Below are 13,144 nucleotides of genomic sequence, written 5' to 3' on the forward strand. Positions count from 1 at the left end.
TAACAAATTATCAGCTATTTTTATTTTACCCTTCATTGAACTAGGCAAGACGACGCTGGGCCAATTGTGCGCCGCCCTATGAGACTCCCAATCACGGCCGGTTGGGATACAGCCTGGAATCAAACCAGGGTCTGTAGTGACACCTCTAGCACTGAGATGCAGTGCCTTAGACTGCTGCGCCACTCGGGAGCAAGGATCCATGATGCACAAATGGTATGTTTTTGTTGATGAAGAGAAAGACCCTTCATTTTGTTGATGTGGAAACCTGTTGCCTAGAAGTTATATAAATATGAATAATTCTGAACCCCATTATAGATCGGGATTTTATAGCACCAGGTTCATTCGGAAGGAAAAGTTTTTGAGTCCCATGGACTATTATCTAATAACGGTTTTGGAAAAATAGTATGCAGGAAATACAGAGCAGTTCACTGACTCATGAAACACAAACCAGCTTTCCAACTGATAGCTGATAACGGTCAGAGCTGACCCATACTATAACTAGACTACTCACAATGCACACATTGTCCACTTAAGTAGTAGCCTCTGTTTCCTTGCTATCTGAAAGGGATGGTGCCATCTAGTGTCAAAGGACCACTATAACAACGTCTGCAAAGCATGTTTGATTTGCATGTAATACATTGTATTGGACAGTATAGTGATGGTCAGGTTACTCAGGAGCATACAGGCTAGTAGGCTATTATAATCATTAGGTCAAAGATTCCATTATGTAATGGATTAGTGTAGGTAGCAAGCTATTAGGGATGATTTAAGGACTCCCGAGTGGCGCAGCTGTCTAATGTGCTGCATCGCAGTGAAAAGGAGGCCTCACTACACTCCCTAGTTTTAATCCAGGCTGTACCATATGGCTATGATTGGGAGTCCCATAGGGTGGTGCACAACTGGCCAAGAACAAAGGATTTGTTCTTAACTGACTTGCCTAGTTAAATACAGGTTATGTTTAAAATACATAGCTATAATGCAAATATATTAATCAAAGATACACGTTGCTATATATAATGCTATCCATGTTGGATAGTAAATCCAGGCTATTGATAAAATTCTATATCAGTCTTGGAGATCTGTTGTAGGAACAGACTTTGAATTTGAATGTGTGTTCTTGAAAACATATAAGTCACGACCCCATTGGTCATTTGGACCCCTTGGTTTAACTGCCGTTGTGTAGATATTAGCCCTGAACTGCCTGACTTGACGTTCAATAAACCCTTGCTTTTTGTCGAGGATACTAAAGTTTGTTTCATAGCTACATTCGTTTATCATTTCTAAACAACAGGCAATGGGAAGTTAACGGGAAATTCTGAAGTTCCCGGACCTGACGTTTATTTATCGAGTGTTTTTTTTCTGTGGAAATGGGCTCGACAAACTCCACCCTGTCAAAAATTCCAAACGTCGAAGAATTAATGCAAGAAACGGGTTGTAAGTTCTCCGGCGGGTAGGACTGTAATTTAGGCTACTATAAAAAATTGTATTGAGATTGTCATGATTATACAATGACTTAATAGTTTATGCCAAATTCGAAGACAAATCTTTGAGTGGGCGTATAACGGATTTCATTATAGATGTTATTGTGACAGCTGTATGGAGCCCAGCTTTTCTTTTGCCTTTATTATATTTTTTCATCAAAGTTTTAAAGCGCAGATATGTTGAAATGTGTGCAAAGTATTAATCGTTTTTGCACCCATAAGATTGATGTTTGACAGGTGCGCAAATTGCGCGCGCAACTTTGGCTGATCAAAATACGCATGCGTCTTACCCAACCAAATACAGTATTGGATGTCTAAGCTTTGAACAGAGAGTTATATTGACATATACATGTGGCTTTGAGAAGTTGTGGGTAAATTAATAATTTGGCCTTTAGGCTACTTTTATAAATGCTTGAATAATTCATGGAGTGTTTGCTTGAGTGGTATCCAGAGCAATGAACTGGCCTCTATATGGTTATTGCATATAGTGATTAAATTATTTGGTGTGCCACTGTCCTGCCCCATTACTAATAGCATGAATCTATGGTTCTCTTGTTTTCTCTTTATCATAGTCACCCCTGCACACATTGTTCGACTTTATGACCGTTTCGAAGCATTGGACAAGGAGAAGACAGGTCATCTCCGGTAAGTGGTGGGATCATGTCAGCTTTATGGAGTTGACTAAAACAGTGCATTTCAGAATAACTTATGTCTGGATGTCTTGTCTTTGTTTTATCCCCATTACTGTGAAGCCCACAGGATTTTGGAGCCATTAATAGGTTGGCGATGAACCCCATTGGGGATCGGATCATTGGGGCTTTCTTCTCTCCAGGGTACAGAACAACATTTCTTACATGTTTGAGTAATGTTACTGACTTGATAACCTCACCAATGAAATGGTAAGGTAAAGGTTCATGTTAATTCTCGCTGTAATAAAAAAGTCCATTATTTTTCTAGGTCTCCTTAAAACAACAGAGAGCACAATCAACAAGACTAAATATTTATTCAAGTTCAGTTGATTCTGTGCACCAATTTTTATTTTATTTTTTATAAAATGTCCATGTACCCTGTACTTTTGGAATGTAAGCGGGTTCTGGTATTAAAAGAATATCTCTCAGACAGGAAACGGTGGACTTCCACTCCTTTGTGAGGATCCTGGCCCACTTCCGGCCTGCGGACAAAAAACATCCCAAAGATCCCAGTATGCCTGAACCTGTCAACAGTAGGACCAGTAAACTCAAGTGTGAGTCCTCTGGCAGATATATATTTTTTCGTGGTTACCCCAAAATAGATTTTAGCAGTCAAATTCAACTCAGTCAGTTCTGCCCTGATTTATCTCTTTCCTTTCAGTTGCTTTCCAACTGTATGACCAGGACAAGGATGGCAAAATCTCCAGAGCAGAGCTTCTACAGGTCTGTAATAACTGTTGGCTTTACTGACAACACAATATACCACCAATAAGTTAGTGATGCAAATTGTTTCTCATACCAAACCAGGTCTGGTATGCCCCTGCAATTTATGGCTAGAATGCCTATATCCTATACCAGAGGTATTCAAATCTTACCCTACGAGGTCCGGAGCCTGCTGGTTTTCTGTTCTACCTGATAATTAATTGCACCCACCTGGTGTTCCAGGTCTAAATCAGTCCCTGATTAGAGGGGAACAACAAAACAAGAAGTGGAACTGGCTTCAAGGTCGGGATTTGAATTTGAGGGCCCTATAGAATGAAGCCCATTCTCCAATGGGTTTGGGATGTGATTGACAGCTGAGGGTGATTGACAGGTGCTGCGGTCCATGCTGGAGATGCAGGTGACGGAGGAGCAGCTTGAGAGCATCGCCGACCGCACCATCCAGGAGGCTGACCTGGACAAGGACGATGCCATCTCTTTTGAGGAGTTCCGCAAGGTACCACTTGGTAGAGCTCGAAGACTGACATATCAACATGGGCCATTGCAGCACAGTGCACCCAGAATACTAAGTCAACCACATAGAAAATGATGTTGGCCATTGCTGTAGTCAAACAGCATATTGTACGATGACAGTATTTTGCCTTATCCTCTCATATTCAGTGGCTGCATGTGCTGTATTTGACTGTGATGTAATATACCAATTCCACCATTCGTCGGTCTAACTTTGGCTTTTCTTTTTCCCTACAGTCCCTGGAGAAGGTAAACATCGACCACAAGATGAGCATTCGCTTCCTGCGCTAGCTAGAGTGGTTGCACTGGGTCAAGTGACCGTTCACAGAGATGTAGCCCACTTTGTGTCTACTCATCCCTCCCTGGTAAAAACAAGGCTTCTGCAGGGAAATATGACGACATTACTGATTCTTTTAATTGGATGATTAACACTAAATACCTTAAATGACTGACTAATATGCTGTGACTTCATATGTTTACTGTATACTGGCGTATGGGGATCATGTTCCAACGTATAACTGCATAGGACTAATGTATAATTACATTGTAACTGCTTTTATACAATACAGTCAAATGTAATTTAATATTTGTTTTGTAGTTGTTGCAGAACCTACATTTTCAATTGGGTTCGTTTTTACAAGGGCAAACATAAGCTTCTATGAAGGGAAGCCGATACTTGAAGTTCACTTTTCCTTGTAAGTAAGACTTGACTGCAATACGTCTCTAGATGTAGCAGCCGTTGTCTAATTACACAGAACATGAGAACTATGAAAGTGATACAATATTTCTACAAATAAATATTTGTGTAAATGATATCATTCATTTATTGAGTTGCTCATGGGGAGAAAAGCCCATGAAAGCTCAAGCTTGGCTATAATTGTGATTCAATAGATTTGATTTAGAGAGAACGACAGTACAACAAATCGAATGTCTACATTTTGAGCCAGAGTAAAGAAAGGGTCTGTTTTGTGACTGACTGGATAGCATTGAACTAATGTGTGCCAAATGTATTTCTCAAATCTATGCATTTTTGTTTGTCAGAAACATGGAATCTTAATGAAATAACCCTGTTGGTATTTGTGTGGAGTATTTTTTTGCAACCGATTTTCATATTTCAAGTATCAGTACATTTAATTTTTTGATGTTACTGATTCAAATAGCCACACCGCTTGTTGCTATCTACGGCCATCTAACACAGGGATATTTCCAAAGCTTGTTCCGTGTGAAATGTTCCTTCATTTCTCTGATTGAACACAGAGTGGCAGGAATCAATATTTTCACTGAGGTTAAGTGAATTAACACATGGATGATAGAGGGAAATATTTCTTAAGTGGTTTACATTTACACACTGACATTCAGGCTTGCCTTGATACAGAGGCATAATGGAGAGATTTATTCTGTACAGAAATTGTACCATGACATTAGAAGAAGTTCATAAAGTGGAATTGATTTAAACAATAAACACATGCATTAGCAGGGCTTCCTCATTTGCCCTTAGGCTGACAGGCACATAGAATCCAGAATAGGCAGTAACCGGTGCCTAAATAGAACAGAAAGACACAATGATTAGAACATGTGATACGGCATAGAAAACCAGCACCACAATACTCCAAATGTACAGAGTACGTTGATGGAGGAATGTAACAGGTACCTGCGAGGGTGATGGACATTGTTAGACGGTAGAGAAGGACATCAGTGGTCCCTCCCTTGATGTGGACTGGCAAGCCGTTGTCCGCCTACAACCGAAGTCAGGGTTCAAATACCTATTCATGATCATGAATCATTGGAGGCTTTTATTGTAAGCCCAAAATGACTTTGTGATATGTGATGATAAAACCAGACTGAATTGCATTCCAGACCATTAATCTGAAGAACAGAACAACTATCCCCTCTGAGGTGCCACCCAACAATGGTGGCAATTCATCAATCTTGCAACATGACACATACAGAAGATCCCAATCAGGTCAATGTTGCTCAATGTAAACATGTTCTGCAGACATTGATGAACGCTGTGAGGAAGATTACTTTTGTCTGCTGCCAAAATCACACCTTGTTGACATTGTTGACTGCCAATAAACATCTCAAATCCACTGTTGCTAAGACACCTCTTGTTTTCTTCGTTTGGGATTGTTTCTCATCCAGGTGTCCTAATGAGGTCATGCTCACCTGGAATAGCTTCTGATGATCTGGCACCTTGTTCTTCATCTGTTTGGTTGTTGTGCTGAAGGCGCTGGTAGCCAGCCGGGGCAGCTTCTGAAAGGATCCCACAGTCACAAAATCACCCATGTTACTCTGTGCCAGCAAAGGATGTGAAAGCTAGATAGAAAATACAGGGTTTATACCAAAACATACCTTTGCATCCCTTCCGGCCAAATGTGCAAAATAAATTGGTTGGATTCTTGATGGGACATGCTGACTGAGCGGCTGAGGCTAGGTGCTGTTTTCATAAGGTTTCCAGTAGATTCAATCATTTGATAATAAGATAACATAGGGTGGCATTTACCTTTTCGATTCAACACCTGTTTTTCTACTTTCACTTTTAGAGGGATGTGACACTAGCCTGTTGTTTCTTGTATGAGGAAAGAGCTATGGAATACTCTTTGGGTTACTCTTACTTCCCTCTCCGTTGAAATAGTGTTCGTCATGACAACAACTGCTATTGTATACAGTCTTGGTTATGAGAGGAAGTACCCCCTTCTAACTGTTGTAGACATTTTGAGTGGTTTGCATACACCCCCAAAAAAATGAGACAGTCACAAACGTTCCTTTTCCTTTCAACAGCATGCAGGGGGGAAATTACACAGACGTTGAAGTGTGTATCACCTTCTTCACTATGTTTTAGACCTTCTGAGTGAATATACAATTTGGGCAATCGTAGATACGCATTCCATCCAAAGTGATGCTAGTATCAAAGACAGCTGGGTTGTCACATCAAATATGCTTGATTAAATCAACATCCTCCAAGATATAAAAACCAACCAAAAGCCTTCTCAGGCAGAGATTCAACTTCCTTTGACGGATAATCCTAATGAAATATGAAATCAGACCGATGTTCTGTAAAAGGACACTGTCGAGTGCAAACCGGTATTTAACCATTATTGTCAATTAGATAAACAGTTGAAAATCAGGGTCAACCTATACCATTTGTTCTGACCCATTATGTTCATTCCTTATAACAGGACTATTTCGAGCCTGGGCTCAAATCCAGAGTCTCTGGTGCCTTCGACCACTGCGCCACCGCAGTGAAGTTTTTAATCTATTGGTCTTTGTATCACGTCAACATTCTCTGTGATGTCAATCTCTTACTACTTTTTCCTATCACAGGCAAAAACTTTTAATTTCATTGAAGACCATTTCGTATACTTGTGTTGACTTGAGTTCTGTCCCTTTAAGAGAACTGGTTCCACAGTGTAATATCTACCAAGGTCAAATTGGAGGCCTGAACCAGGGGGCGAGAACTGGCATTGCTGCCAGCCAATGACTGCCACTCAACCTGTGACCTCAACCAATTAGATTACATATTTTGGAGGGAGAGAGGAACATTAAACCCTTCCCCTTGGACTGAATTCCATGTGTGTGTGTGTATACGTGTGTGCGTACGTATGTGGGAGCTATTTGTGGACACGGCACAGTTTGCTTAGAGAAATCATAAAGGACCGATAGAGGAAATGTGAATCAATAACAATATACAAGTATAATATACCATAGCATTTTTCCACCTCACCGAGAAGTGAGAGGGACGTAATTGAAACGATATGACCTCTCAGTAGGAGCTTGTAAACTACATATTTTAAAAGATCAATAAGACCCAGTTTTGTATTACATTTTCATCTGAATGACAATATGAGTCCAATACGACCTCACAGAGAGATCATCTAGACAGGTAGTAATATGTCTCTGTAACTGCATTTCTCTAGAATGACGTCAGAATCTCCTGGGACCACCCTTCTTGTTTTACTATCTAAAGTGGCTTATATGCTGGCCTAACTCTCAGTCGACCACCGGGGCAGAGACGAGGCCTGCAACAGGTTATTTGAGGCCATAGCCCGTCTAACTTATCCCCCACACATACTGGAATGTATTTATTTATTTGATACTTAGCAACAAGTAATCAGGAAGACAGTTATCACTGCAAATGTTGCCTTCTACTCTCCACATTAATAAAAGGTGGTACAAAGGTCAGTCCAACTGTACTTCTCTTTCCAAATAAGATCCAAGAATCGATTCATAATATTTTAACTCTTTATATGATTCAGATTACTACTGGCAGCAGAGAAAACAGAAACATTTGGAGAGAAAACAAATATTTTTTACCAGTAGGCGATTCATGGTGGAGGTTGTACTCGGTGTGAAGCCTCTTGCTGCTTGTCTAGCCGCGGCCTGTTCAAGGGCGCAGTCACATATTGCAGCATTTCTGAATGCGAGCCAAACTATGGTCACCAGGAGAGTCCAAACTCTGCTCAAGCCTTCCCTCCAATGGTCTACAATTGTTTATTTGGTAGCCGTTGTTCACATTGATTTCTGCTCTCACACATCATTAAATGTACATATGTTTATTTGAATTCAAATGAAATTCTTTATGGGGAAAATGTATGCTGCTCATTGACAGTTTGTACTTAGGTGATCTCATTCTTGTATTTGCATCATTCTAATGTGTTGCTTTCAGTGCACACCGTCCATCTTCCAGTTGCGTGAATAATATTCTAAAAGAGTCTCAAAACTAGACACTCTTAGTTTCATTTCTGTGTTGAGGTCCTCAGAAAGAGGAACCGAGTCTGTTGTCTCACCTCTCCCCAGCTGTGATCATGAGATCAGGCAAACAGAGAGTTTTGGTTTAGCATTTTTCATTAGCAGGGAACTGTCATTACAGATCAGTCACACATGATCAGTCACTCTCTCTCTCTGGTAAGTCTCAAAACACAATTGTTATAGTTGTTCTACAGGGTTTGTGCACATGTTGTTGGTGTTTATAGGCATACGTGTATGGCTCTAGCTGTACTTGTTTGTCGTTAGAGATGTAAACAAAGATAGTAAGATTTAGCAAAGTGTAGACAAGCCCTGACTCAACAGTAAGGCGTGCACCTGTGAAATGTACGATACCGCTTCAACTGGCGTCTAACACAAGATGTGAGCGCATCATTTGTTATGACATTTCTGTGCACTGACGAGGTTGCAGTTTCTTTCATGTTTATGAGAACAACATACTTCACACTTTTTTTCACATGCAATTGTAGCCAATATATTTATGTCACACACTCCTAGACTAGCATCAATATGCTTTCACCAGTGCTGCTCGTGGTGGCCTTGCTGACTGTCCTTACCGTCACCATGGAGTCTGAACACTGGACAGCAGACCAGCAGGAAAAGTAAGATTGGGATCTTGCGTTGTAAATACTTCAATCCAACAGTGAAATGTAGATCGATCAAGTGTAGAAGTTGGACATTTCCATTCAAGTCTAGTTATTTTCAACTTCTATAGTACATTGTTTATTTTTTACTATAATACTATCTTTTGGGACAAGCATAGTTGCGTGTCAATCAAATCAATTTATAAAGCCCTTCTTACATCAGCTGATGTCGTAAAGTGCTGTACAGAAACCCAGCCTAAATGTGCCTCTATTGTGAGTGTGATGTACTGTTATGTTGAAATATTAAATAGTCTTGGGCGTGAGGATACAGAATCCTTCCATCTCTCCCAGGTTCTGTACATGGCAGTGTTTGAAGTTTACTCTGCAGTGGCCTGGGAGCTTCTGTTTGGTGAGTTCAACCACTTCTCCATAGCACTTCCTCATCCTCATCGTCGTCAATCACCCATTCTTGTTATTCTAACTCAATCTAACTCTGCACAGGGCCTAAAGAATTCATCACAGTGCAGAATACCTCCAAACATCCAGACATGGACGATCCATGGACTATGGTATAAAAAAAAAAACATTTTGAGTTTTAAATTAATTATATTTACCCATTAATGTTTGTCATTCCCCATCAGAATAAAACCTTTTGACTGACCTTAATAAACTGGATGAGAATGACAATTCATATCTGATAATTTTTTGATTTTTGACCTAGGCCTTCGAAAGCTCATACATGTTGTAGCTGCTGGCCAATATTCCACTCTGACCTCAAGGTAAAACTCGTCTCTGGTTACAGTCAACATCGAAGGACAATGAAGAATCTGTGTGTTCAGAAGACATTCCTCTTTCTTTCAGGAGCTGGACCCTGAACTCTCTCAACTTTGGCCATCCCTACTCAAGACTCAATCCAGTTTTCTCTTCTGGTAAGAGGCAGGATGGGGGTCAATTTCTAATGCAAGTACATTTTTCGCATAAAAAGCTTCTCCTTTTCAGTTTATCGAGAAGTCTTTAAAAAGAGATGGCCTTTTTTTAAATTATTGAATTGGAATGTCAGTTTCCTTCCTGAAATGACTGGCTTCAATTCGAATTGACCCCAACCCAGGTAAAATGTCTACTTACCAAATTCATTTCTTCAACATTTACACTACCTGTTCCACCATCTCTAATATACAGAGCATTCAGAAATTATTCAGACCCTTCACTTTTTCCACATTTTTTTACGTTACACCCTTATTCTAAAATTGATTAAATTGTTTTTTTCCCCCTCATCAATCTATACACAATACCCCATAATGACAAAGCACTAACAGGTATTTATAATTTTTTTCAGATGTGTTAAAAACATTTTGGGGGGGAACATTTACATAAGTATTCAGACGCTTTACTCAGTACTTGGCTGAAGCACCTTTGGCAGCGATTACAGACTCGAGTCTTCTTAGATATGACATTACAGGCTTGGCACACCTGTATTTGAGGAGCTTCTGTCAGGTTGGATGGGGAGTGTCGCTGCACAGCTATTTTCAGGTCTCTCCAGAGATATTGAATCGGTTCAGGTCCAGGCACTATCTGGGCCACTCAAGGACATTCAGAGACTTGTCCCGATGCCACTCCTGCGTTGTCTTGGCTGTGTGCTCAGGGTCATTGTCCCGTTGGAAGGTGAGCCTTCACCCCAGTCTGAGGTCCTGAGCACTCTGGAGCAGGTTTTCATCAAGGATCTCTCTGTACTTTGCTCTGTTCATCTTTCCCTCAATTCTAACTAGTCTCCCAGTCCCTGAAAAACATCCACACAGCATTATACTGCCATCACCATGCTTCAACGTAGGGATGGTGCCAGGTTTCCTCCAGATGTGATGCTTGGCATTCAGGCCAAATAATTATATCTTGGTTTCATCATCAGATAATCTTGTTTATCATTGTCTGAGTCCTTTAGTGGTCTGTCTGACCACTCTACCTACCATAAATCCCTGATTGGTGGAGTGCTGCAGAGATGGTTGGCCTTCTGGAAAGTTCTCCCATCTCCACAGAGGAACTCTGGAGCTCTGTCAGAGTGACCATTGGGTTCTTGGTCACCTCCTTGACCAAGGCCCTTTTCACTCGATTTATCAGTTTGGCCGGGCGGCTAGCTCTAGGAAGAGTCTTGGTGGTTCCAAACTTCTTCAATTTAAGAACGATGGAGGCCACTGTGTTCTTGGGGACCTTCAACACTGCAAAAATGTTTTGGGAGCCTTGCCCAGATCTGTGCCTCCACACAATCCTGTCTCGGAGCTCTACGGACAATTCCTTCGACCTCATGGCTTGGTTTTTGCTCTGACATGCACTGTCAACTGTGGGACCTTATATAGACAGGTGTGTGTCTTTCCAAATCATGTCCAATCAATTGAATTTACCACACGTGGACTCCAATCAAGTTGTTGAAACATCTCAAGGATGATCAATGGAAACAGGATACACCTGAGCTCAATTTCGAGTCTCATAGCAAAGGGTCTGAATATTTATGTAAATAAGGTATTTTTCTTTTCTTGTTTTACATTTAAAAAAATTGCTTAAAATCATGTTTTCGCTTTGTCATTATCGGGTATTGTGAGTTGATTGAAGAGGGGGGAAATAATTTGATCCATTTTAGAATGAAGCTGTAAAGTAACAAAATGTGGAAAAAGTCTGAATACTTTCCGAATTACATGAGTGCCTTAAGATGTGAGCCCTGCAATTCAAGAACTTGCTTATCATTAGGTTAAGGCAGTAGGCATGGCAGCCCCGTCTGTAGACGTAACACAACATTATTTTCTCTGTTATATTTACTGGAAAGGTTCAGAGGTCCCCACAGAATAAAAGTTATTACTGTATTCCAGTTCACAGAATACAATTGTGTTACAGCTGCATAGCAGAGCTGAATGTCCATGTGTTTCTCCAACAGGAAAGATGAATGGATCAAACATGGCTCTTGTGCGGCTTGTGTGGAGGGCATGAACTCTCCCTTGCGTTACTTCCAGATATGTCTGAAACTACGCGGGCGCTTCGATATTGACCGGTCAGCCCCACTGTTCACATTCACATACCTAACCTGCCTGTTTCACCATTACACATAGTCAAACCTCTGTTGATGGCTTTTATCCTGGCTAAGCTACCTGTTCTCCACCCGTTATTCAGAGCCTTGGAGGACGCAGGAATAAAGCCCTCCTGTAACCAGTCTTATCCAGTAGGTAGTCACTATCACCTTGGGGAAGGGTTAAGAGACAGCTATAGGCATGCATTGTGTGGTTTACAGAAACTAAATTACAATGCTTTTCATGTAACATTATTTGGATGTACAGACTGACACACTGCATCCAAATAAGGATCTGAAGGATATAATTAAATTATCTAGTATTTTTGCAGCATGGGTTTCAGTAGGATCTTATAAAATAGAACCACTTAAGTGAACTTGTTTGGTTGAGATCAGAAACAGAAACCCTGAGAACATGACAAATAATTCCTATTTATGACAAAAAAAGGCAATTAACATTGAACTTAAGTTTCCATGGGGAAGTAGGATGAAACTTGAATTCAGTTACTGCATTGTTCTGCCATCTGTTCAGTACGATAAAGTCAACCATGCTCTGGCCCCAGTCATTGGAGATGACCCCGATGTCCAGATTCAGTGTATAAATGATGAAAAGGTAAGCTAACAGCTAGGTAAGAATCCCTAGGATGAGTGCCTGTCTGTCTACTCCATCATGCCAGTTCCTTGTCACTTAGTGTCATGCCAAACTGGGGTAGGCAAGTGCAAAAACAAATCTGGGACCATGCTAGTCACTGTAGTATTGTACCAAACCACACATTATCACCACTTGAGAGTCCTCTGTTCACCTTTGGTGTAATCTGGCAGTAGCACTGATGCTTCCAAGATTTTGCAGATGTAGAGAAAGTTTATTTGTGGGCATGTAAATGGAATCCCCCATCACTTCCCTCAGGGACGAGAAGTATTGGTCCAGGTGAAGATCCCTCTGTCTCAAAACCTCACCCTTGGATGTCAGCAGAAAGAGGACCAGGGAGCTGAACCAGAACCTCCCCAGCTTTGGCACACCTTTCCTGGGCACCCCTGTCCACAGGACTCCCCTGTCTTCTACTTCCCTATAAACCACGACCACCCACACCAGCCATGTGACTAGTGTTACGTCTGTCCTCACCACAGACGGGGCTGCCTTAACCTAATGATAAGCAAGTTCTTGAATTGCAGGGCTCACATCTTAAGCCACTCATGTAATACGCAGGCACTTTTTGTCCTTTAAGTATTTTTGTTTTGCAAACATGCTTTTGGTGAGTCCAAATATACATTTTGTTGGCAAAATAAACGAGTATTTTAAAGCACCTTATTGTTGTGTATATACAAAATGTTTATATAAGACACCAC

At 40.9% G+C, this 13,144-nt stretch overlaps 3 protein-coding genes across 7 annotated transcripts; 2 read left to right on the top strand and 1 right to left on the bottom strand.

The window, feature by feature from the left end:
* The first annotated feature begins 1,154 nt into the window (after positions 1-1,154).
* Positions 1,155-4,474, top strand: LOC139382840 (calcineurin B homologous protein 2-like). Its single transcript, XM_071127078.1, has 7 exons — positions 1,155-1,434; positions 2,054-2,126; positions 2,234-2,314; positions 2,600-2,724; positions 2,832-2,893; positions 3,264-3,386; positions 3,638-4,474. Exons 1-7 carry the CDS (start codon positions 1,368-1,370, stop codon positions 3,689-3,691), a joined length of 585 nt encoding a protein of 194 aa, XP_070983179.1. The 5' UTR covers positions 1,155-1,367; the 3' UTR covers positions 3,692-4,474.
* A 304-nt stretch (positions 4,475-4,778) lies between these two features.
* On the bottom strand, positions 4,779-7,931 carry LOC139382841 (cytochrome c oxidase subunit 7A1). The gene is made up of 4 exons (XM_071127079.1): positions 7,715-7,931; positions 5,567-5,653; positions 5,052-5,136; positions 4,779-4,940 (listed from the first exon to the last, which is right to left on the bottom strand). The coding sequence occupies exons 1-4, from the start codon at positions 7,727-7,729 to the stop codon at positions 4,885-4,887; spliced, it is 243 nt and encodes an 80-aa protein (XP_070983180.1). The 5' UTR covers positions 7,730-7,931; the 3' UTR covers positions 4,779-4,884.
* LOC139382839 (ribonuclease T2-like) lies at positions 7,095-13,101 on the top strand. Of its 5 annotated transcripts, none has more exons than XM_071127074.1 (10): positions 7,095-7,283; positions 8,663-8,766; positions 9,100-9,157; positions 9,250-9,317; positions 9,470-9,527; positions 9,610-9,677; positions 11,669-11,782; positions 11,902-11,950; positions 12,330-12,410; positions 12,705-13,101. In XM_071127074.1, exons 2-10 carry the CDS (start codon positions 8,675-8,677, stop codon positions 12,900-12,902), a joined length of 786 nt encoding a protein of 261 aa, XP_070983175.1. In that variant the 5' UTR covers positions 7,095-7,283; positions 8,663-8,674; the 3' UTR covers positions 12,903-13,101. The 5 variants fall into 5 exon arrangements, with proteins under 5 accessions (XP_070983175.1, XP_070983176.1, XP_070983177.1 ...); XM_071127075.1 differs by lacking the exon at positions 7,095-7,283 and adding an exon at positions 7,469-7,578; XM_071127076.1 differs by lacking the exon at positions 7,095-7,283 and adding an exon at positions 8,139-8,305.
* The last annotated feature ends 43 nt before the right edge of the window (positions 13,102-13,144 follow it).

This window comes from Oncorhynchus clarkii, chromosome 24, assembly GCF_045791955.1.
Source record: "Oncorhynchus clarkii lewisi isolate Uvic-CL-2024 chromosome 24, UVic_Ocla_1.0, whole genome shotgun sequence".
Lineage (NCBI taxonomy): Eukaryota > Metazoa > Chordata > Actinopteri > Salmoniformes > Salmonidae > Oncorhynchus > Oncorhynchus clarkii.

Excerpts from the sequence above, each read along its gene's own strand:
- LOC139382840 (XM_071127078.1), top strand. The coding sequence starts at position 1,368 with ATGGGCTCGACAAACTCCACCCTGTCAAAAATTCCAAACGTCGAAGAA. Across the intron at positions 2,315-2,599 it reads GGGGCTTTCTTCTCTCCAGG|ACAGGAAACGGTGGACTTCC; the intron begins GTACAGAACAAC and ends AATATCTCTCAG. Across the intron at positions 3,387-3,637 it reads CTTTTGAGGAGTTCCGCAAG|TCCCTGGAGAAGGTAAACAT; the intron begins GTACCACTTGGT and ends TTTTCCCTACAG.
- LOC139382841 (XM_071127079.1), bottom strand. Across the intron at positions 5,137-5,566 it reads ATCATCAGAAGCTATTCCAG|GCGGACAACGGCTTGCCAGT; the intron begins GTGAGCATGACC and ends CTTCGGTTGTAG. Across the intron at positions 4,941-5,051 it reads AATGTCCATCACCCTCGCAG|GCACCGGTTACTGCCTATTC; the intron begins GTACCTGTTACA and ends TGTTCTATTTAG.
- LOC139382839 (XM_071127076.1), top strand. The coding sequence starts at position 8,282 with ATGATCAGTCACTCTCTCTCTCTG. Across the intron at positions 8,767-9,099 it reads ACAGCAGACCAGCAGGAAAA|GTTCTGTACATGGCAGTGTT; the intron begins GTAAGATTGGGA and ends CATCTCTCCCAG. Across the intron at positions 9,318-9,469 it reads TGGACGATCCATGGACTATG|GCCTTCGAAAGCTCATACAT; the intron begins GTATAAAAAAAA and ends TTTTTGACCTAG.